We start from the raw sequence: 23,389 nt of genomic DNA, 5'->3' as shown, positions 1-23,389 counted from the left end.
AAAATTGCATCCGTCCCTAAAAAAGTTTTGCAAATAGACTTCATTTAGTACTCAATGCGGAAATTCGTTTTTTATGTAAACTTGATGTGACGCTTAGCCAAACACGGCCCACCTTCACCGGACTGCCCTGCTGCTGCTGTCCTTACAATACCGGGCCATGAGCCTGAGCAGCGTGTGCCTCCCGATTCTTTCGCCATGTTTGGATACCTGTCAAATCAAATTTGTACAAAAAGACGAACGTCTGCATGGAGTACTAAATGAAGTCTATTTATAAAATCTTTTCAGGGATGAGTGTAACTTTTCGAGACGAATCTAATGACTCAAGTTTCATCATGATTGGTTATAGTGATGCTACAGTAAACACGCTCAATTATTCACTAATCGTACGGTCAAAGGCCTTATTAGTTAGAGCAACTGCTACAGTACCATAGTTGTGGAGTTAATTTTATAATTAAACTTTATTTAATACCCTTAATGGATGGTCAAAGTACCAAAAAGTTTTCCGCAAAACTTTTTCACACCTCATCCAAACATGGCTTTTATTTCTGTTGGAGCTTCTGTTGCTGCCTCTCGATCTTTGAACAAGATGCCAGAAGTCAATTTTTTTTAGATAAAAGAGAATCCCCACTCGTAGGTGAGCGCCTCTAACGTTGTAACCACACGAACAGAACACGCAGTACGCAGACTGCACAGTATACAACTTAAACAGAACAAGAACCAAAGCTACATGAACCCTCTACCAGCTTCGCCCACTACCCTGCAACCTTCTTCTGAAGTTCCAGGCACCTTTTGCGGATACCTGTCACACCCGATTTCAAAGGACAAACCGGATGTCTCCCAGGTGTATGCCAGGATCAGTTAAACATACACACAGTGACTTTAAGTGAACCATTACAGTGCCATTACATAACGATACGATAAAATTCGGTACAAAAGGACCCGTAGGCCAAAAATAAACATAAGATAAAGACGTCCAATGGGAGCGGGTCTTCCATTATTCCACAGGCAGTCGTCCGGGGGATCGCCAGCCTAGTACGGAGCATCCAGGTCGAAGCCGTCATCTTCCTGGTACTCCTCTTCCTCTCTAGCTTCTGAGCGCCGATATGGTAGAACATAGCAGGGGTTGAAAAGGAAACGGTGAGTACATTGAAATGTACTCCGCAAGTGTGGGAAAAACATGACATGTGGCTGATAGCAAGGAAGGCTTATACAAGTTTTGACACGCACTTAAGTCAACTCCCTAGACTCAACAAAAGCATCCTATTTACTAGATGTGATTATTTTAGCACCTTGACCAACACCATCTCGATTTCCATCCGGACAATCAAGAACCACCACCAGATTCCATCGGGTTACCAAACCAAACCACGAACCAACCAACCATTCCCGAGCCCACTAATCATAAAGAAGTCCATAGCTGCTCTTGTCCGTGAGCACGGCTGATATATCAGGTTTACACGCTGCAGAGGTTGCACACTTTACCCACGAGTCGTGCTTTCCCCTCACGCTGAACACCACAAAGGCGAACAGCCAGGGTCATCACACTACAAGGCCTCTCAAAAGTTGTTGATTTCCACCGGTAGACACCCACTGAGGTTTCACCGCTAACAGCGAGTCTATTGTCCCTCCACTGCAGAAGCCCCCTCTTGTGCCACTCAACCGTCCGACAATGTAAACAAGTGGGACAACCAATTAATTAGCCAGGTCTAGAACCACATAGATCTCGTGGTTGCGCGGTTTAAGCTAGGTTACTTGTCCATGAACCGGTCTTTTAATCTGAGCAATTACTAGCACCAACCCAACCACCAAAAATATATTCCCCCACCAGAACAAACCCTGCTCAGATTCTCTATACCATGTTGCTACAAAAATTACCAACCCGGTTGCATAAGACCATTAGTCAAGTTAATATTAACCACCCAGCCCAACAATGACTGCGAGCTAAGCATGACTCTACTTGACCCACGACTCGAGGCTTCAAGGAAGGTATAAACAAAGTACTAGTAAACCATAACATGGGATTCCAATTTAGACTCAGCATGCATAAAGAGTAAATTACTCTAATAAAAGTAAATAAATGGGTTCAAATATGATCAAGGACACTTGCCTTGAGCAGGTGGATGCTCTTCAAACTCAAACTCTTGATCCTGGAAGTTGGTGTACGACTCACTTTCTACACGCGCAAACACACCGGAAAGAAAAGCACATAACAACAATAAGAAACAGTACACCAAACATTCTCAAATCACTGCACAAAATAAATTAATGCATTCTACTCGTTGCTACGAACGTGTGAGCGCAAGAATCGCTTAAAACGGATTTAAAACGAGAAAGATATAAGCATTATAAGATACAAGGGTTTAACTGCAAAACTGCACAAATAACAAGGATTAAACTTTAATGGGTGTACTGTGGCATGAATAGTAACTCGAAAACGCCCGGAAAACGCCCACGGCACGGGGAAATAACCTAGATCGATCTACGCTCCACGGAAAACGCCCGGAAGCGGCAAAACGGAAAGCTCACGGCACGGGGATCTCACCTAGGGCGCTGGGGAGAGCTGCGACAGCGCGGTTCGATCTCGAGGTGGAGAGAGCTCGAACTGGGAACTTCCTGGGACGGCAACAACGAGCGAGCGGCGGCGGTTCTTCCTGGCGATCCTGCGATGAGGGAAAGTCGAGAGTTGGATGAGACGTGGCTGGGGCGGCGACGTACTCGAGAACAGGAAGTGGTGGCGGCGACGGCAACTTACTGAAACCGAGAGGAAGGACTGCGACGATGTAGCTTGCCGGGAGATGGGAGGCAGTTCGAGTAGATGGGAAGGGCGCCGCCTCGGTTTATAGAGCGAGAGCGCTACGGGAAGATCGGAGCCACCTCCATCGTGGGCGGGAGACGTGCGCAGGAAAGCGGTCGTCGGTTCCGCGAGCGGTTGCAGAGCGAGGGGTTAGTGCTCGGGATAGGGTTGGGCTCGGCCCAGTTGAAGGTGTTTGAGATGGCTGGGAAAAGGAGAAAAGAGAGAAAGGTAGATGGAAGAAGTTGGGCCCTAACAGGGTTTAATCTACTACGAAAAGCATGAACGAAGCCCTAGCAACGATCACACATATGCAAAGCGAAAAGGCCTAATCATGGTTGGAAATAGCCCGCTATAGCCTCGCTATAGCCCGCTAATAGCTTTTTAGAAGATCTACCGCTACGCTATACAACATTTGTTCGCTATATCCGCTAAAGGAGATTTTATGAGATTTAGCCATGCTAAATGTCTGCTAAATAGGTTTTTGTGAGACTTAGCAGCGCTAAATGTCAATTGGATACTGTTGGGTAGTTAAGAGACGTGTTAGACTCAAATTTTAGGTGTTAGACCAATGATACTTATAATTTGTATGAGATTATTTATTATTTTATCATTCCGCTAAATGATTTAGCTTTTGCTATAGCCCGCTATAGCTTCGTTATAGCTATTCTGTAGCTTTTAGAGAAGGTTACCGCTAAACTTCATAGCCCGCTATTTCCAACCTTGGGCCTAATGCATCTATCCAGCATGAATGCACAAAGAAAAATAATATACTGTAATTAGAGTTTTAGGGTGTTACAATACCTGACCTATTCAAAAGTTTCGAGCTCAAATGCTTCTGGTGCGAGCATGCATGGTAGCTGCTATGGTTTGCACATGACGACTGAATACCTGAGGTGTATAGGGGAAAGGGGAACTAGAGGAGATCGGATAGGCTTGGGAAGGAAAGGAAGATGAACTCAGGGAGGAGGAACCGAGAGGAGGATAGGATGAGTTTCATTCAGGTTGAATTCATCGCCGCAGGTACATGTACAAACGCAGTCCTAGCAGACCTTCCATCTTTTGCCTCTGCAGACTGCAGGCCAGCTGAAACAGAACGGCCACCGCAAAGCCCAGGCCGTGCCCTGACCCGGCGAGGCAGAAGCAGAACATCACGACGGTATCCTCCGAACTCCTCCCGTGCTCCGACGCAGGGGCTCCCGTGTCCGAGCCACCACCACCGTGGCACTGCCGAGACAGCGGCTTGCCGCAGAGCCCCGCGTTCCCCTGGAACGAAGCGTTGGTGAACGTCAGGAACTGCCCTCCCTGCGGGACGCTCTGTTAGTCTTTGGAACATCTAGTAGGTGTAGATCGAGCGGTTAAATTAGACTTCTTTACATAGATGAATACCTTTCTATGACCTCCATTACCGCCTGCCATGGCACCGCTGCAGAAGAGTGACGAAGTCGCGGTGCAGAGGCTGATGTAGCAGTGGCGACGGCGAGATGTGCAGGGGTGGCGGCGGTGGCGCAGTGCAGAAGCAGCGTCGCCAGTGGACGAGCGTCGCGGGTCAGGGACGTCGGTGATGGCGTGGTGGCGCTTTCCGTCGCTGCAGCCCACCCTCTCTGATCGGGTTAGGGTTTTGAGGTGGGGAATAATGGCGGCGGCGAACCTCGTATCCTGAGCCGTCAGTCCCCACCTCCTCTTTATAGGGCTGCGCGACGGGGGCCCACCAGCCTCGTCTTGGGTTGGGCCCCCGATCAGGGCGCGAGGTCAAGGGACCAGTTGGCCCAACGGCCAACTGGTGAAGATCAATTCCATCATTCTCCCCCTTGATCTCCTCTTACACTTTCATCTTTATATCTTTTACTTCTTTTCATATTTCATCACAAATTAATGCATAGAGCAGTTTCATCGTCACGGTCGGTTGCCGATAGATTCAATAGCTACAATACATGTCTCTGTTCTGAAATAGATACTTTAACTTTGGAGCTCTTTATTGTCCGGAAAGTATAGGCTATACCATAAACCCATATCGACTGTGTGTTCTCTGTACACACTGGGCGGCAAGCCTTTAATAAGTAGATCCACAAACACATGTCTGTCATTCTTTTACTTAATGCATTTCAACATAATTCCGGACTTTCTCCTTTACAACGTATAACTTTGTGTCAATGTGTTTGGCACCACACTTGACTCGTTGTTATAGGAGCAAACTACTTAAATGGTTATCGTTGTTGTCAACCATTATCAAAACTCCGGGTACAGGTTTCTTTAACCATTCCGCCTGTCCCTCGGCCTCGTATCATGCTATACCATGTCTTTGCATCACATTGATGTTAATTGTTTTATTTTGGAGATTTTTCCACACAAAAACTCAAAGTGTGAAAATTAGCGACAATTGTGGATTTCGCTACATATTTCACAAACTCTACTTTTGTACTCACAACCCTTTGAGAGCACTAGTTATTTCTTTCTTAGCATGAGGCCGATATTCTCAATTTCATTCCAGCGATCTATATCTGGATTGAACTTTTGCCAAAATGACCCGGATACACGAAATATGTCAGGGTAAATTCTTTACTTGCGCGCTCATAAAGCTTCCAACAGCTGAAGCTTATGGAACTATTTCCATATCACATTGGTTTCTGGAACACTAAAGTTCCCAAAACTATTACCCTTGACGATAGGAACAGGCGTAGATTTACTCATATTCATACTTTATCTCTTTAGAATCTTTTCTAAGTATGCTTTTTGTAACTATAATACCTCTTTCTTTTTATCTCGATGAGTTTCAATTCTTAGAACGAAAACCAACCACCGAGATCAAAAACTTGAGGACAAGAATTCTTTATCTGAAATAGCATATTAACACCACCACTAGTGGGTAGGGTGTTATCTTTAAGTTGTGGAAATAAAATTTCTCATTCTTTAACTTCCTTTTAAAACTTTCCTTAAAAACTATTGTCCTCCTCAATCTCTTTAAACCCAAATTTTTTCTTACTATTTCTATGAACTTTAGATACCACCATCTCAAGGCTTTAAATGGGTTTCTTCTTGTGGACTTGTGGTATCTCATATATTCTTTCTTTCCATGACAAAACGTCAAGTAGTGTCATGTAAATATTTCTTCACTTTGTGTGAAACTTTTGTCACAAGCTTTGCGTTATATCTTTCACCATTCCCTCTAGAGTCACATTTCTCTTTGTAGGTCCATTACAACCTACTGTGGTGACTCTTTTAGGAATTATTTTCCTTTTCCACGGACTTAGCCCATAGAATTCTCGTGATTTCTTCAAATGAGTTGGAATCAACCTCCATTTCTTTTCTTGGTACATTGTTTTCTATATAGGGTTGTTGTTGCTCTTTGCCAAAAGGCAATAGACTCTATAGGCTCTTGCATAACAAGACCCTTCTTTACATTATTCATCTTCTTTGAAAAGCTAACAACAACAGGTGTTGTATGCAACATCAACAAAAGTATGAGAAACTTATTGCTCCTGAATCATCGAAGTGGACATGCATTTCTACTTCTCTTCAAGGCTTAGGTCTCTACATACCATACTCCCCCAGATTATTCCATCTTCTGTAAAAATGTCATATCAGTAAATCTCTTGTTTGGGTTCAATCTGTTAAAAACTTTATATCTATTAAAAACTTTATATGTGCTCTGTAAGCACCATCTTACTATCTTGGAGGGTCGTCCAGCATGAATGCCGGAATTTAGCCATTTCTTTACATAGGGGTATCACAATAGTGACCGTTGTACTCCCCCTGACGGTCACATTCATTCTTTAATAGATCATCTCTTGCTTTCAATGCACATTACAGGGGAGTACCTTTCTTAACTGTCTCATATTTCTCCCCCTCGAAATGTGGCTTGAACTTTTCTGCCACAATTTCGAAAACTATTCACAACTTTGTGAATGAGAAAACTTTTATTACTTCATCCATATGATTATGTCATGCAGAACAAATTATTTTCTTAATTCGTATGGGAGTACCTTTTATTCACTTTATTTTGATAACTCAATAGAGTCCTTTATTCGATATGACAGTACTTTTTCCTCATTTCACTTCACAAACTCAACAGAGTCTATTACCAGTACTTTAGCAAGTCACGCTCGCAAATCTTTCTTATCTTGAGGTTCATATGTAACTTTGCATTCTTCATTAAACTCAATGAGTGCTTAATCTCTGTGACACAATAGAAGTGCCCGATCAATTCTAGAATAGCAAAGCTACTCCAAACTTTTCTCCCAGTGTGGGATAAACCAGTACATGAGTCATCACAACTTTCTCCCGCCATGCAGAATTAGCACTATGCCAACTTTATCCCGTCATGCGGGTTATTTCATATTTTTCCAAACAAAAATGTCAGGATCGGTTCATATCAAATTCAGAAATAAATCTGAATATTCCATGACACACATGCTTAATCCGACGTTGGTCAAATTAAACATGTATTGACTTATCACAACTTTGACTGAACTCAAAATGAATTCTTCTTGATAGAGAGTACATAAGAGACATTTCTCAAAATGAACTCTTATTGCTTTATCTACTCTTCTTGGATAAATATCCTTAGTACTTTTCCTGTCAAGCCATTCTTTACAGAGAATATATTCTCTTATGTAATGACCTTCTTTCTTTCTGAGTCACAACTACCCAGTTCATTGTCTTTCGTCCTTCAAGGACAACATAGAACTCTTTGTCTGAAAAGTCAATAATCAATACTTAAAATTCTATTTTATATCACCGTTGGGCAGAAATAGAATAATCTTTTACATTAATTCTGTATCACCGTTGGGCAGAAACGGAATTAATGTATGGAAAACTCAATAAACTTTAAAACCATATATCTGCTCCTCAAAATTAAATCCTCCCGTTGGTTCGAATTTAATTAGAGGACAATCAATTCTATTGTAGCGCAAACTAGAAAATACATTTCTCTAGTTCGAGAGCAGTTCTAGAAATGATCACTTTGATGCAAAATTTACCAGAGACTTTAAATTTTAAGCTATGACTCATAAGAATTATAATATTATTATCATCAACGTTGGTCGGAAAATAACAATACCATAATTAACTTTAATTTCTTTTTGTTTGAGAATTATATTTTTGAGTCTAGTAAAGCTCAACTTTGAGACTTGAAATGGCAGAATAATGCCAAAACTGAACTTTGACTTTAAACAGCGGAAGCTTTTCTATCTTTTACTCACAGGGAAAAAAATTATTTAAGACTTTTCGACTATTCTTCCAATTAAATCTTCTCGTTGGTTCCGACTTAATTGAAAGATAGCAATAGTATAACAGCGGAAATCTTTTCCTATCTTTTATGGCAGCGGAAAGCTTTTCTTTCTTTTCACAAACTGTACTTGGTACACATTTTCTCTCTAAACAATTTATCCCGTTGGTTCAAAATTGAATAGAGATAAAACTATACAAAACTTATTCAAAGTAAGCTCTTTAATTATGCTCTTAAAAATAATTCTTTCGTTGGTTTGAATTAAAATTAAGAGCAACAACTTTGAAACTTTGCAGCGGAAATTTAAAATTTCTATTTTTAGAAGCATTATGTACACTTTAGTTCTCTAAACAATATATATGTTGGTGCAATATTGAATAGAGACCAAATTCTAATCAAATTCATCAACATATCAGTCAAAATGCTTCTGAAAATAGAAGAAACTTTAAAACATTCTTTACTGTGTAAGAGGCCCAGCTGGCAAAACCGGCCCATGGCCCGCTCGCGTGCCTGCGAGCGCGCTAGCCCAACAGCGCCCCCTGCGCGCGGCTCTCTTTCCCAGCCAAAAAACGGCCTGCTCGGCCGGCCTGCCAGAGCCGCGGCCTGTATGCGCGGCGCGCTCCCGCGACCCAGGCCGCAACCTAGGCCTGGGTCGGGAAATTGGCCCGCGGTCGTCACCCGCCTGGGCCGTATCTAGCCTGAATAGCGGCGGAGCGGCGCTGGCCGTCAGATCGAATCCGACGGTCGCCCGTCCATTTCGCCCGAACAAAACCGGGTCGGTCGCCCTTCCCCCTGAAACCCTAGATCATTGTTTCTTTCCTTTCTTTTCCAGCTCTCCCGAGCCGGGTTCGGCGCCACCGCCGCCGCCGGTAGCCTCTCCCCGGCGCGTCGCGAGCTCCGGCTGCCGGCACCATGATCAGCGACCCCCGAGCCTCCTTTCTTTCATCCTTGTCTCTCTCACCCGAGTGAATCGAGCGATGGCCTCTGGCCGGAGATGGCGGCGCCGCCACCGGCCCTCTCGCCGGCGCGCGCGCTCATCCGTGCGGGAGCGCGCCGCCGTCGACCGGGCTAGCAACGGTGCCCCGAGCCCGCACGCGCACGGAGGCGGAGCTCCCTCTAGAGCGCGATGGCTGGGATCTGTCCGTGTCAAGGTCGTCCCGCGCCGGCGAGCCAGCCTGTAGACTGTTGTCCCGCGCGACGGCAGTAATGCGCCGGCAAGCCAGCACCTCTGGTGGCTTTCCCGTGCGGCAACGGCCGGCAGTAGCCCCGGCGGTGAGACCCTGGTCAGTCTCCGCTGCTAGGGTTAGGGTTCGTCGAATCGAATCCCTTCTGTTCTTTTCTTTTTCGATTCGAAATCGATTTTCTTTCCTTTGATTCTTTCGATCCTTGTTCGGATCCATCCCAATCTCGATCTACTCATTAGAGTAGGCTCTGATACCATTGTTAGTCTTTGGAACATCTAGGTGTAGATCGAGCGGTTAAATTAGACTTCTTTACATAGATGAATACATTTCTATGACCTCCATTACCGCCTGCCATGGCGCCGCTGTAGAAGAGTGACGAAGTCGTGGTGCAGAGGCTGATGTAGCAGTGGCGACGGCGAGATGTGCAGGGGTGGCGGCGGTGGCGCAGTGCAGAAGCAGCGTCGCCAGTGGACGAGCGTCGCGGGTCAGGGACGTCGGTGATGGCGTGGTGGCGCTTCCCGCCGCTGCAGCCCACCCTCTCTGATCGGATTAGGGTTTTGAGGTGGGGAATAGTGGCGGCGGCGAACCTCGTATCCTGAGCCGTCAGTCCCCACCTTCTCTTTATAGGGCTGCGCGACGGGGCCCACCAGCCTCGTCTTGGGTTGGGCCCCCGATCAAGGCGCGAGGTCAAGGGACCAGTTGACCCAACGGCCAACTGGTGGAGATCAATTCCATCACGCTCCCCTCCAGCCGGTTGCACGAGAGGTTCAGCCAGGCGAGAGAGGTTAGAGAGACCAACGCCTCCGGGATCCGCCCCTCGAGCCGGTTGGACGAGAGGTCCAGCGACTCGAGCTGCCTCAGGCCGCTGAGCTCGGGAGGGATCGTTCCGGCGAGGGCGTTGCCCGACAGGTTGAGCCCGCGCAGCGACGCCAGCCTCCCGATCGACGCGGGGATGGCACCGGCGAACGCGTTGCCGGAGAAGTCGATCACGGCGAAGGCCACCAGGATCTTGCTCACCGTTGTGGGTGTCCCTTTGTACGTGACCACCACCGTGTCTCGGTACAGTTTCCCTGAAAGGTTGTTCTCCAAGGCTAGCGGCGCGCTGTTCTTGTTCATGCTGGTGGCTATCATCACTCTGAGCTTCTCGAACCACCGTGGATCCAAGGTGCCGGAGAAGTTGTTTGAGGCCAGATCAATAATCTGCAAGCTTAAGAAATCATCAGTCCTGTTTTGATCACCCTCGACAGGAATTTTACCCACTGCGCCGGAGAATCTGTTGGATCTCAGCACTAGAACTTTAAGCTTGGGCAACTTCATGATCCAGGTAGGGAAAGGGCCACTGAAATTGTTGTTTCCGACATCGAAAACCTCCAAGTTACTGCAGTTCGAGAGGGATCTTGGCAGCTCCCCCTCTATCCGATTCCCGTTGAAATCTATCGTCTGGGAAACACAGCTTCCTTTGATATCATCAGGGAGACTGCCCTCAAGTCGGTTCTGTCTCATCTTCAGGATGGTCAGGTGTCCATCTACTAGACAAGATGGAACATGGCCACCGAAATAGTTGTAAGAGATGTCAAGGAACTGGAGATTGCTTGCATTGCAGAGCATAGGTGGGATGCCTCCATGCAGTGTGTTGTTGCCAAGGTTCAGAAAGAAAGGACTGCTTACTCGTTCCATCAAGTACTGTGGGATGGATGAGAAGAGGTTGTTTGAGTAATTCAAGAACTGTGGAGACACTGGGATGGGTATGGGCCCTTGAATCTTGTTGAAACTGAGATCAAGATAGTATACGCTGGCATTAGCAAGTGGCAGGTCTATGCTGCTAAACTTGTTGCGAGAAAGATTGAACTTAGAACACATCTACGTTCTCAACCTGGCCACCCCATATCCACTTAGGTATAGATCCACCAATCTGGTTGCAAGAAAGGTCAAGATCGCCTACCAAAACATACCTTAATATGGAGGGGATCTTGGTCATGTTGCAGCATGCTAACCCCAGAGCGTTGATTTGAGGGAGCGATGCAGACGAAGAACTGACGTGCTCATCGTCCACTATCACTGTCAGTTTGTTAGCTGACAGGCAGATGTTACTTAAATTTGTGAGTTTCCAGAAGGAGCTAAGTTTTACTGTTCCAGTTAAGCTATTTCTAGAGAGATCAAGAGTCTGTAAACCCGTGAGCTCGAAGAAGGACATGGGTATCGACCCATTTAACTGGTTGTAGTCCAGGTAAATGGATTGCAGGAATGGAGAAGGGCTGGAGAATTCAGGGAGTGGACCGGCTAGATTATTCGACATAAGCGATATGAATTCCATCTGAGGAAGAGAGAATCTGAAGCTAGGAACCGGCCCTGATAGGGAGTTGCAGCATAGTTGTAGACTCTTTAGATTCAGAAATGATTCTTTGCTGAAGAATGTTATTGGCCCTGCGAATAAAAAAGATTAAAAAAATTATTCTTGTGGGCATCAGAAGTTTTGAGCAACAAAAACCTCCTATTTGCATACATGTAAATAGTGAAAAACGAAGTGCATAGTTTTAACGGTTTTCCTGCCTAGGAAAAGGAACAATGCATCTCTAATGGAAAAAAATTGTTCTTTTTCTAGAGGAAATTGAAGAAAGTATTCAGTGCTGTTGGACGAGGCCTCTTGTTGAAGATTTCAAAGGTTTCAAAGCGTGTCGTGTTCACCTGAGATGTTGTTTTGTGAGAGGTCCAATTCAACGAAACTGCCCCCTCCCCCGCGTCGCTCCTCCTGGGCGACTCGGGGGCGCCGCGCCGCCCCCCTCTCCAAGCCCACCCGCTCGACTCCGGCGGCCACCGCCACCGCCCACCGTCGGCGGCGGCGGCGGCGGCGCCGAAGCCGGCCCCCGCGCTGCGCCTTCTCCCTCCCCTTCCCTCTTCTTCTCTCACTCTCCACTCCCACTCCACAAACCCTACCATCGGGCGCTGTGATTCTCCGTCGGTCGCCGGCCGCCGGATCCACCTCCCCTGGGCCCGGATCTACGCTTCCCTGGTGCGGTGTTCCCCACCTCGACGACGATCGCCCCTTCCAACGCCTGGGGGCGGGGGCCGTGGCCGGGGGCTGCTGCCTCCTCCCCTACCCGCACCGGCGCCGCCGGGCATGGATCTGCGCTTCCCCAGCGTGGATCCGTGGATCTCCGGGCCCAGGGCACCCTGCTCCAGCCGACGCAGGTGACCGCTCTGGCCTGGGGGGCACCGCCCCTGGCCACAGTTTGGGGGTGGGGGACCCTGCTCCGGCCGACGCAGGTGGCCGCTCTGGCCTGGGGGCGCCTTCCCTTGGTCGCTGGAGGGCCACCGTCCGCTGGCGCTGCCGTCGGTCTGCGCTTGTGGCGACCGGCCGCCGTCTCGTTCCCATGAACTACGGGCGAAAGCCCTGTCCAGTGCTGTGCTGGGCCGACAACGACGATGCTTGCGAGCGTCGTTCCCCTCCCTGGAGGCGTTGTTGTGTGGTCTGTGGAGATGGCGTCCTTCTGCCCCGCCACCACGTTGCCGTCGATGTGTTCCACCTGTGCTCTCACTGCTTTGGTCACCGCTCTTTGGTGTGGTTGCCGCCACCATCTGTGGTTCCATCTCGTCGGCGCTACTTGTGGATGGTCGTTGTCGCTGTGGGTGCGGCTCTGGGTGGGGCTGAGGCGAAAGCCTTTGACTGCTTGCTGCCCGATGATGGCGACGCCCTCAGGCGCCATTTCCCTTCTTGGAGGCATCATTCGTTTGCCCCTTCTCCCTCCGTGCCCCCAACGCTGGTCGTTTGATCGGTGGTTCATCCTATGTACCTGCCTTGCTTCATTTTACATACTGTCGTCTTAGTTGCCTAGGTCGTGGTGGATGCTTTGCCACCCTGTCGCGATGCCTGCTAATGTTTGCTGATAGTGGATCGTTGGCCCTGGCGGATGCTTTGCCGCCGTGTTTGTGCTGTTTGGTGGGTGCTTTGCCACCAGGGGTTTCTTCGTGCTTGGCGGACGCTTGGCTGCCGTTCCTTTACTCTGGCGGATGCTTTGCCGCCATGGTCGTGCTATTAGGTGGATGCTTTGCCACCGTTTCATGCTTCGTGCTTGCTCTACCTTAGCATCTTCGGCGACAATATTTACTTTTTGTGCAGGTTCAGCTCTTCGGGTGACCTATGTTTGGGTGCTAGTGTGGAGTGTCCTCCCCTCCATTCTTATTCTACTATCCATCTGTTGTGTTTGTGGCTACAACCGTTTGGGTGTTTGTCTGTATCTTTCTTTAGTATTTCTCTGTCTTTAGTCTTTTGTGCTTTTGTGTTGGTCAAGTTCTGTTTTGATCGTATCAAGATTGTGTCTGTAACTGCTTTTTTCTTAATGAAAAACGTGGTCAGGGACGGCTGCGAAAAAGTGAGAGGTCCAATTCAGTTAAGCTTGTCAGATTCGCAAACGACGTTGGTATTTCGCCTGAGATGCCGCACTGGATGAGCCGCAGAGTGGACAGGGACTGCAGCCTGCCAATGGCAGCCGGCAGCTCTCCAATTTGGAACCCGCTGCTGCTCAGATCCAAGAAGCTCAGTGATGCAAGGTCACCGATCGAGGCGGGAATCCCTCCAGACCCATTGGTCCCGCTGATGTCCAGAATCTTGAGATGTTTCAGGTTGCCGATAGAGCTCGGTATTTGACCACAAATTTTTGTTTCTCTCAGGTTCAGAACCTCCAAGGAGCTACCGGCGGGGAGCTCCGGCAAGCTGCCGGCGAGGTCGTAGTTGGACGACACGACGAGCACCCGTAGCCTCGGCAGCTGAAGGACGGTGAGGTGCTGGAACTCGGCGAAGAACTCGGGTATCGGCCCGGACAAGGCGATCACCGACCCGTCGTCGGAGTAACCTTGGTTGTTGTTGGAGAGGTCGACGACGGCGAGCGACCGGAGGCGCGAGAGGGATGGGCAGATGGGGCCGGAGAGGTTGCAGGACTGCATGGTGAGCACCCGGAGCCGCGGGGTGGAGTCCGCGAGGACGGCGCACCAGTCTCCGGCCGCCGCGGCGGACATGCCCACCCCGTCGAGGCGGAGCTCCCGCAGGCTGGTGAGGTTGGCCACGACGGCTCCAATGGTCGGCTCGTTGAACCCCAACGGCGCGAGGGAGGTAAGCTGGCCGTCATCAGCGGAGGAGAGGTCTAGGGACACGAGCTTGCGCAAGGCGCCGATGCCGGCGGGCACCTGGCCGGCGAACCCGGCGCCGGAGAGGTTGAGGTGGGTGAGCTCGGCGAGGCTCTCGAACCCGGCCGCCGGGAGCCCCGCGCCGCCGAAGTCGTTGCCCGCGAGGCTGAGGCGCCGCAGAGTGGCGAGGCGGAAGAGGGAGCCGCCGTCGAGGCCGGCGCGGCTCCGCAGGCCGCGGCCGCCGAGGTCGAGCGCCATGACGACGACCGTGCCCCGCCCCGGGCCCGGGGCCGCGCCGCAGGTGACGCCCTCCCAGCGGCAGCAGTCCGTGCGCGCGCGCCACGACGGCAGGCTCAGCTCCGGCCGCTGGAAGGAGCGCCGTGGCCTGGTCGGCGGGGCACCCAGAGCCGGAGGCCGCGGCGCAGGTGACGAGGAGGAGGAGGGGCGCGTCGACGCGGACGCGGCGCGGCTGTTCGTCCGTGCAGCCTGACATGGCACGTTCTTGCCCACGCGAGCGCGGAGGATGCAGTGACTTGGGCTCTTGGCAAGCTTCTGGCCGTGGAACCAGCGGGGCCGGAGCCGAGCTATATGTAGCGTGGTTTTCCCCGAAAAGACGCCGGCGACCCCCGGCGACCGAGGTTTCATCGTACGTGAGATGAAAGCGACGGCAGCGCGTAGTCAGGTCATGGCGGATCAGAATTCAGTACTGCAGCTGGAAGTGTGGAAGACGTGCTTCGCGGTGCGCGACCGACCGTGGTAAGCCCGTTTTGCACTCTGGCTCGAGTCAAGAGAAGCTTCATCAGCGCCGGGGTGGAAATCAACATCTCGCTCCGGTGATCGCCGGAGTTTTTTTGTCACCAGCATTTTATCTAGTCTCACTATGAGCTTCCTCCAACCTGCGTAGCATTCAATTTCAATTAAGATGTACCTTGTGGGTGTAGAATAATCCATCTTTTAGCCAAAAGCTATGGTTTTCCCATGAGTAAGGTTAAGTTGCTGCAGTGCTTTTTCCTCAAATTCAGGTGAGATGGGCATTTTTTGAAACGACAATCCCAGGAAGATGTCAAAGACAAGGAGATGAACTGATGGAATACATGACACCGAATCCAGATGAAATGAGCTGCCGTCAACTTCCCGGCGGCAGGTTAATGGGCTCAACTACTCAATACTTGTTGAACACTACCGTTGATTTAGCGTGCTGGAGCACATAAAGACTAGGTATCGAGAGGATCCAAGTTGCAATAATGTAGCACCTTCCCATTCCAACCTTTAGATGATTCGAGCGCAACTCACACGGCAATGCGAGGGCAACCGTTCATCGGACCCAAGTCAGTTGTTACCAGTAAATAAGCACCTTTCGGGATGTTTTCCAAAGAAGATCTCCTGCAGCTTACGTACATATTATCTCAATCCGACAAGCGTTGAACCAAAAATGCTTTAAAACACACAAAAACAGCCATTGATTACCCAACCCAAGAAACCCAATAGATATAAATCAATCAACTGTTACTGCTCCTTCTTGGGTTTTTTCTTCCTTGAAGCGAAGCTACTTGGCCCAACTGCTTCTAGTGACATTCGCTTTGTCCTGCTACAATAGTTGAAAATCTCGGTTACTTACGTGACACTAGGCACTACTAATTGAATCAAACAAAAGGTATGAATACCTCGAAGCAAGTTCCCTTGATTCAGCATCATCCTTGTCAGCCATATCATCATCGTTGCCATCGTCATTATCACCACCGTCATCATCATCTATGACACAAGACAAGGATTCAAGGAAAATGTCATGCTTCAACATCTGCTCTTGTCAAGATTATAAGAGACTATATCACAAATTCCAGTAGCAGGGAGGGCAACTAAACAGTACTAGATAGGTACGCTCCGATTACAAATGCACCTCAAATATGTAGATTTGGATACAACATGGATTGTAAGTAATCTCAGTATGCTCGGAGACATCCATATATGGCACAACAATACGGAAAAGTGCAGTCATAAAAGAGTATTTCATGCCCATAAACAACATCTGAAGTGTGGATGATCTTCTGGTAATGGAATTCCAGTACAACATCAGGGGGGGAATATGCTCGATATGACTGGTGTGTATGTCACCAACATGCAACATTACTGTTTTAGAAACGTTGGGGATAATTATGTCTCAAGCTGGACCTAAGGAAATATTTTTCAAGGAACCATTTACATTAGCTTGTTGGGACTCTTTGGATGTAGAGTAACAGATGTTTATCTGAAAAGAGCTCTACCGGTAAGGATAGATGGAAGAGAGAATTTGGAGTGAACTTCGAAAATTTTAAGGTTTATGGAGAAGAGTATCAACATTTATGACAAGGTATATTATGAAAATATATTTCATGATAAATCTAATGGTACTTATTTGGTATCATAAATATTAGTAACTTTTTTATATAAACTTGGACGAACTTAAGATGGTTTCTCTTAGGACAAACTTAGAGCGACAATTTTCTTTTCGGGACAGAAGAAGTATGTATTAACCAATTCTGTTTTCACTCATAGAACAAAAGGTGATAGATCTAATAACCAAAATCTTGGGCAAAAACTATCTATGCAACAAAGAATATCTTGTAAATGTGAGATTATTGATTATTTAAGCTTTAGGAATTGTTTATGCACTTTAGTCTGAAAAATTCACACATACCAGAACCACCTTCATTCTTTGCTGAGTCATTCTTCCCTGGTGACGACTCCCATCTGTCTTTCCCGTCATCATCATCCCAGCGACTTCCGACAGGAGGCACCCAAAAATCTGGATCATCCGAATCATCCATCTCTGGTTTAGGTTCTCGTGGCACAGAAGGACTGGCAACATTAGTTTTCTTCTTGCCTTTCTTGTCCTTTTTGTCCTTCTTGCTTGACTTGCTCTTCTTTTCCATTTCATTTGACTTTGCAGTTTCTCCATTAGCCATCTCACCAGAAGCCATCTGTTCTTCTAGCTTTTCTGTTACACAGTGGCGGATATGTTAGATGCAGATGCATACAAGAATTCTAGTCAGTGGCTTTATGCAGCTAATTGTATTGGTATAAGAATTGCATCCAAATTCTACTGGAAAAGATTGTGGCAACTAGAAGTCATATCATTTGCATTTATCAATCCTGAATTGTTCTCAGCAAGGTACCAACAATATGTCCAACACTAAATAGTTAATTTCCGTTTTTCCAGAACCACGGTTAGTGGAATTTCAAAATGGAAAATCAACATAGATGCAAAAGGTACAACCGTACAAGCAATTTAAAATGGAAAATTTGCATTTGATTGATACTGAATTGTTCTCAGCAAGGTACAATTTGTCCAGCATTAATTGTTAACTTCTGTTTTTACAGAATCAGGGTTACTGTAATTCGAAATGACAAATAAAAATAGATGAAAAAGGATGGCATCATGATGGAAAAGAATTACAAGAAAATAGCCAAGGTTCATTGAGGATTAAATATTCTTCAAGTAGCAGGGAAACATATGCACACAGCACAGTTCATTCCAATAGCAGGTAGTGGAAATAGCATACAGTATACCGAAACTTTTACCTAGCTTGTTAAGAAATCTCTTCCCGTTGATGTGCTTCCATATATGCTCCTCCGACTTGTTAACTGTATCCCCTGTAATGTTGCATACCAGCTTCGACCTAGGACAGGAAACCTAATTCAGTTCGTATATAAACCACCCAAAGAGCAATAGTAATGTGTGTTATGATTCGCAAGGAGGCACATCAGCTTTTCGTGACTACTTTGTCTTGGGATACGATCTGTCATCGCCACAGCATCATGCCAAAATACATTTCATTCAGAACCACAAAGACCCTTCGATGTGCACTAGCACCAATGGGTAGCCAATTGAACCCTCGGACTTGTATAAGCACTAATGAGTAGCCAATTGAACCCTCGGACTCGCATCAGGGTAAATGACTAATTAAATGCTCGCGAACAGCAAGCAGCATAAGGAGAGGAGGGGAATTACGCACTTGTGCTCGGGGTGGGGCTTGAAGGCGTTGAGCGGCGGCTTCTTGCGCGCGACGGCGTGGTCGATAAGCGCGAGACGGCAGGCGCGGGACCGCGCGTAGGACTCCTTCTCCCGCTCCGGCAGCTCGTGCCCCGTCTCCGCGCAACGCCACCGCCCGCCCCCGGCGTCCTCCCAGGTCGGTTGCCCCAGAAGGAAGGCGCCCTCCTTCGCCCCGCCGCCCTCGCTGCCGTGGGCGGAGCCCTGGGGGCTCGATGCGCCCGTCTCATCCGCCGCCGCGGAGGCGGAGGCGGCGGCAGCGGCAGCGGCGTCGGCCGGGGCTTTGCTCTTCTTCGCCATCACGTTGTTGGCGGCTGGAGGCTGGAAAGGCGGAATAGGTCTGGGGGCGAGGGTTTGGGCCGTCTGGGGGTTACTTGTGATATTCTCCTGACAGGATTACGAACTCTCTCCATCCTGGCCGTTCATTCGAAACTTGAACAGTCCAGATTGGTTGAAAATACTAAGAACAAAATGCTAGATTACTCATCAGAGTTTTTTCTAGAAGGGACCAGGCGGTGATCACTAGTAAAAACAGTTTATAAAGTAGACCATCTGCTGACTGCTGGCATTTTACAGAGCACATCTTTCCCCATACAACATTGCCAAAGCAACAAACCGAAGCAATCGGCTCAACGACTAACCAACATGTGAAACTCCAAAACTGAAGCAGTATTTTTTCACATCCAAATGAACGAAATCATAAATGTCAACAATTACAGTAAACTGCCACAGATTTTGCCATCTAACCTAGTTGGTACAACAGAGCAAGATGTTACAGGGGGCTGTTACAACCCCGGGCCCAAAATTCTGAGAAATGGAATGCTCAATCAGCACCTTTACAGACGCGCGCCCTCATACACGCATGAAGCTATCTAGCATCTACAGTCAGAGAGAGAGAGATGCTGATCAGGGGAGGGCTACTCGACTACAGCCAACTTCCTCATGGGGAGGGCTACTCGACTACAGCCAACTTCCTCATGAGGATGCCTTGTTCAGGAACAGCTTTATGAGCAATTCATCTCTCGGCAGTGACACTCCAGCCCGGAATGCTTGCTCCAGGGCCTTTAGCCATTCATTCATTAGGGATCCCTGCATTTGCTGCATAGCGGTGTACTCCTGCTCCATGACCGACTCTAGCTCCTCAAAGTGTTTGATCTTGTACTGCATCTTCCTTAGCTGGCGAACATAACAGACAAAAAACATCAGTGAGGCTAAACAAATTCCATATTTCTGAAATAGATGTTTCGAAATGATAGGTAAAGTTTAATCCATTCCAAATCAAAGGAAGACAGAGAGGTAGTAGTCTGTCACCAAAACAACATCAGCGGTGTTGCCTGTTCCCATTCAGAAGCTATTTACTTGTGTCATAACTAAGGATGGGGTGGGATTGGAAAGTGAAATCTATTAATGTAACCTTCTAATAAGCCTCACTCTTCGTGCATAAGAACTTACCACTGTTCACAAATCAATTGGACGACCATGATGATCACAACTGTACTCTATCCCACTTTAATGCGATCATGTCCATTAAGCAGCTAGGATGCCAAAAATTTGGAAATACTTAGTGGAGTCCTACTAATAAACAATTTAAATCAATAAATATGCCTAGCTAGCATCCGCCAATGCCTTTTACTATCCCATGACAACAAAAGCTTCCATCTTTCTTTTGGTGCTGCCAAAACCTGCCACTCTCGCTCAGCCAAGTGCACAACCTGAGTAGGTACACTTATCGATGAGTAGTAGTGGCGTGTTGAGCTAAAATTTTTGCTCATGTGCTCTTGATGTTTCTACTCCTGGTCTACACCTAGGTTCCACTCGATGACCCTATATTTGAATCTTGCTTAAAGCAGAGAGTTAGGTTTATGTTCTATTTCTGAACCTTTCTGACTTGCTCTTGCTATCAGCAGGAAACGAAGACGGTGGCGCTGAGAGAAAACACTACATATACGAGTTGGTGGTACAAAACTAGAAAATCACTCTACTATCCAATTAGTCATGGAATTGTAATAATTTGCTCAGAATATATCAATACTGTCATGGTCTATGTTTAGGCAGGAAAGGACTTCTTCACCTGAGTTTCGATTATTGATGCCATTAGGAGCTCCATTTCTCGCTCCTCCTGGTCTGCAAGCATTTTAGCACGGGCAGCAGCTACACCAATAGCGGTAGCAACAGCTGCCCTCACTTGATATGCACTAGCAATGAACTTCTTTTCCAGCTTCTTATCTGAATCATGAACAGAAGATAGATAGATATATATTTTAGATATGCAGAGAAGAAACAGAAGGGTGAATACTGTATTTATATTAGCTTGGAATGTCAGAAGAAAAATTTGACGTACCAGAACCAGTCTGTCCATGCATTTCCATATCCTTATTGCCAACTTTGTGATTGCTGTAAGCATATCATGCAGGTTTTGTAAAATTATAACACTAACAATGGCCAAAATAAGCATATGAAAAATATCAAACTCATCCTTACATCTGTTGGACATGGTTTGAAGCGAATGCCTTAGTCTTAAATTCTCGCTCACTAAGGAGAAAGGCTTTCCTTGCTTGGGGATTTTCATTGCCCAAAGCTTTAATTGCAGCATCAGCAGCTGCAGCAACAACATCTGGGCTCGTTGATGTGGTCAGGAGTGCTAACTGATGTAGCATAGACAAATGTTAGTATCCCACTAAATCTTGTGCACATCCTTAGAACTTGTGTTTCATGTCATTTTGTAGAAATTACCTGCTCCATTAATGAAGTGGTAGCATCCATTGAAGAAAATAACCGTCTGCGTTTTGTAGGATGTTCTTCTCCTGTTTTATCAGCACTATCTTCATTTCCATCAATTTGCATGCCATCAACCTTTTCAGTTGAATTGCTTGAAGAGTCCTTTATAAGGTGCTGATTCATTTTTCCATCAGTTGCCTGGTTCATGTGGAGCCGGCTAACAGATTTACCATTTATTGTGCCCAGCATATGTTCACCAAAAGGTAACTGAATAAGCCTTGCTATGCATTCTGATTTATTCTTTGTGCGGACATGCTGGGCGATAAGATCCCAGTCATCTCCATGTTTTAGGACTCCTTCTAAAAGGAGTAATGTCTCTGCATCTGTCCATGGACTAGAAGCATGGTTGTCCACGTTCTCCTTTTTGTCACCAGGACATTTATTTGCTTCTTCCTCATTATCATTATTGCTTTTGGAACACTTTGAACATACTTTAAAACCATCCTGAAAAGTGAATGTGGGAAATGTTAATGAATACAGAGTAAGTATTTCCTAGTTTTTAATTTCACTGCTGATGTATGCAGAAAAATAAAATTACCAGTCAGATTGTAGTTGATACCAAAAGGTTAGTGAAAGGAGACACTCGGCAACACGACAAATATCCGGTAGAGCTAAGTGAGCAGATTGCGTGTGCAGGAATTCAAAACAGATTAAGCATCTTTTCACAGAAAAGAGGGGATCCATTCTATCATCTACCAACCTACTTCACCTTGTCGGCTAGTCCATAGGAGGAAAAAAATGTAATTTCACTTTCCGTGGCAATTATTATTTACAAAACATAATAATCAGCGAATCCTCCAACCTTACCAAATCAAAATTGTAGGTTTCCAAATATTCCATTCTAAAACCTAGGGACCAGACATTTAGATAACATTCATATCATCTAAAAATATATCTAGTGACACAACTATCCCTTGCCCCTACTTCCATTTTCTTGGAGCGTATGTTTGCACCAACAAGAAAGCTGGCCATTTCAAAGTGGATAGGTCAGTTCAAAACAGATTTATCACAAGTTTGCAGTGTTTCTCAAGCATGATTAAAACATCCATGAAGCTATACCCCAGATAGTACAACTTGCTTTGGTCGGAGCTGTTAGCTTCGAGACACTACATATTCCACATTCGAAGGTTTAGCACTTCATTGTCCAAAACCCAAAATCTTTTTTTTTTGGATGGTTCAAAATTTATTAACAGACCACAATGTCATGAAGAAATCCTTCAATATTGACAGCTTTGGGCACAAGGAGCTTTGGCAGTACCTTCAACGTCTCAACCTTCTCATCATTGCACTCCTCGCCGCAAAACCCACATATAGGGGCCTTCCCAGGCGCCCATTCGCCAAACACATCGCTGTACGAGGTCAGCGGGGGCAAGCGGAACCCGTTCTCCTTCTCCCCGCCCGCCCCTCCCCGCTTCTCCTCGGCGAAGTAGGACGCCGGCGGCCGCGGCGTGACCTGCAGCCCCACGGGCGCCTCCACGACGACCCCCACCTCCTGCTGCCGCGACGCGGGGCCCGAGGCCGAGAAGTTGATGAGGCCGGAGGCGTCGAGGAAGGCGAAGACCTTCCGGAGGAGCGTGACGTCCCCGACGAGCGCCCTGCGGACCTCGGTGAAGGTGAGCCGGCGCGCCGGGTCCTCCCGGTACTTGGCGATGATGAAGTCGCGGTACTCGCGGTAGATCCGCGGGTTCCGCGTCGCCGTCCCGAACCCGGCGCCGCCGGCCCCACCGAAGAACTCCGGCAGCGCGCGGCGCTCCGTCTCGTGGATCCCGTCCCACCGGAACCAACCTGCGGTGGTTAAGCAGACACGGGATTCGGTCAGGCGGCCGGCTCCGGGGCGGGTCCACCCCCCGTAACCCTAGGAAGTGCTCGACGGGGAAGGAAGGCGCGCGGGGAGGAGGGAGCTCTTACCGGATGAGGCTGGGATGGTGTAGAGCTCGCGCGGAGACGACGGCGGCCCGTCGCCGGAGGTGGCGGCCGCGCCGGCCGCCGGCGGCGACATGGGGAGAGAGCGGGAAGATGGGGAACGGACGGGGAGAAGGGGGGAGGAGAGATCTGGGCCGTCGGATCTCGGATTAAGGGGCGTTTATGGTTAGGCTTTGGGCTCGGGGCCTCGGGCGGCCGGTCGGTCTGTCGGACAGAGGAGGGGCAGCTGCAGGAGCACACGACCCGTGACCCGTGACCCGTGACGTTCTAAAGATAAGTGGCGCATTCTCAAGAACTTGGCCAATTATCCAGTTAACAAGTAGTCTAAAATTATAGTT

The 23,389-nt window shown here is 47.8% G+C and overlaps 3 protein-coding genes across 3 annotated transcripts; all 3 read right to left on the bottom strand.

Moving 5' to 3' along the window:
- Positions 1–2,093: 2,093 nt before the first annotated feature.
- LOC120681176 (receptor like protein 22-like) lies at positions 2,094–11,062 on the bottom strand. Its single transcript, XM_039962703.1, has 3 exons — positions 9,941–11,062; positions 3,844–4,108; positions 2,094–2,173 (listed from the first exon to the last, which is right to left on the bottom strand). The coding sequence occupies exons 1-3, from the start codon at positions 11,060–11,062 to the stop codon at positions 2,094–2,096; spliced, it is 1,467 nt and encodes a 488-aa protein (XP_039818637.1).
- Positions 11,063–13,552: 2,490 nt separating this feature from the next.
- On the bottom strand, positions 13,553–14,968 carry LOC120681175 (receptor-like protein 7). The gene has a single exon (XM_039962702.1). It carries the CDS (start codon positions 14,966–14,968, stop codon positions 13,553–13,555), a length of 1,416 nt encoding a protein of 471 aa, XP_039818636.1.
- A 655-nt stretch (positions 14,969–15,623) lies between these two features.
- Positions 15,624–23,256, bottom strand: LOC120683027 (SWI/SNF complex subunit SWI3A-like). Its single transcript, XM_039965039.1, has 12 exons — positions 23,037–23,256; positions 22,387–22,913; positions 21,084–21,572; positions 20,832–20,995; positions 20,692–20,744; positions 20,422–20,576; positions 19,336–19,526; positions 18,316–18,450; positions 17,882–17,979; positions 16,998–17,297; positions 15,988–16,075; positions 15,624–15,911 (listed from the first exon to the last, which is right to left on the bottom strand). The coding sequence occupies exons 1-12, from the start codon at positions 23,125–23,127 to the stop codon at positions 15,830–15,832; spliced, it is 2,373 nt and encodes a 790-aa protein (XP_039820973.1). The 5' UTR covers positions 23,128–23,256; the 3' UTR covers positions 15,624–15,829.
- Positions 23,257–23,389: the final 133 nt, after the last annotated feature.

Source organism: Panicum virgatum, chromosome 7N (assembly GCF_016808335.1).
Source record: "Panicum virgatum strain AP13 chromosome 7N, P.virgatum_v5, whole genome shotgun sequence".
NCBI lineage: Eukaryota > Viridiplantae > Streptophyta > Magnoliopsida > Poales > Poaceae > Panicum > Panicum virgatum.
Note: the sequence above shows the minus strand (reverse complement) of the source record. Positions and strands in the feature narration are given on the sequence as shown.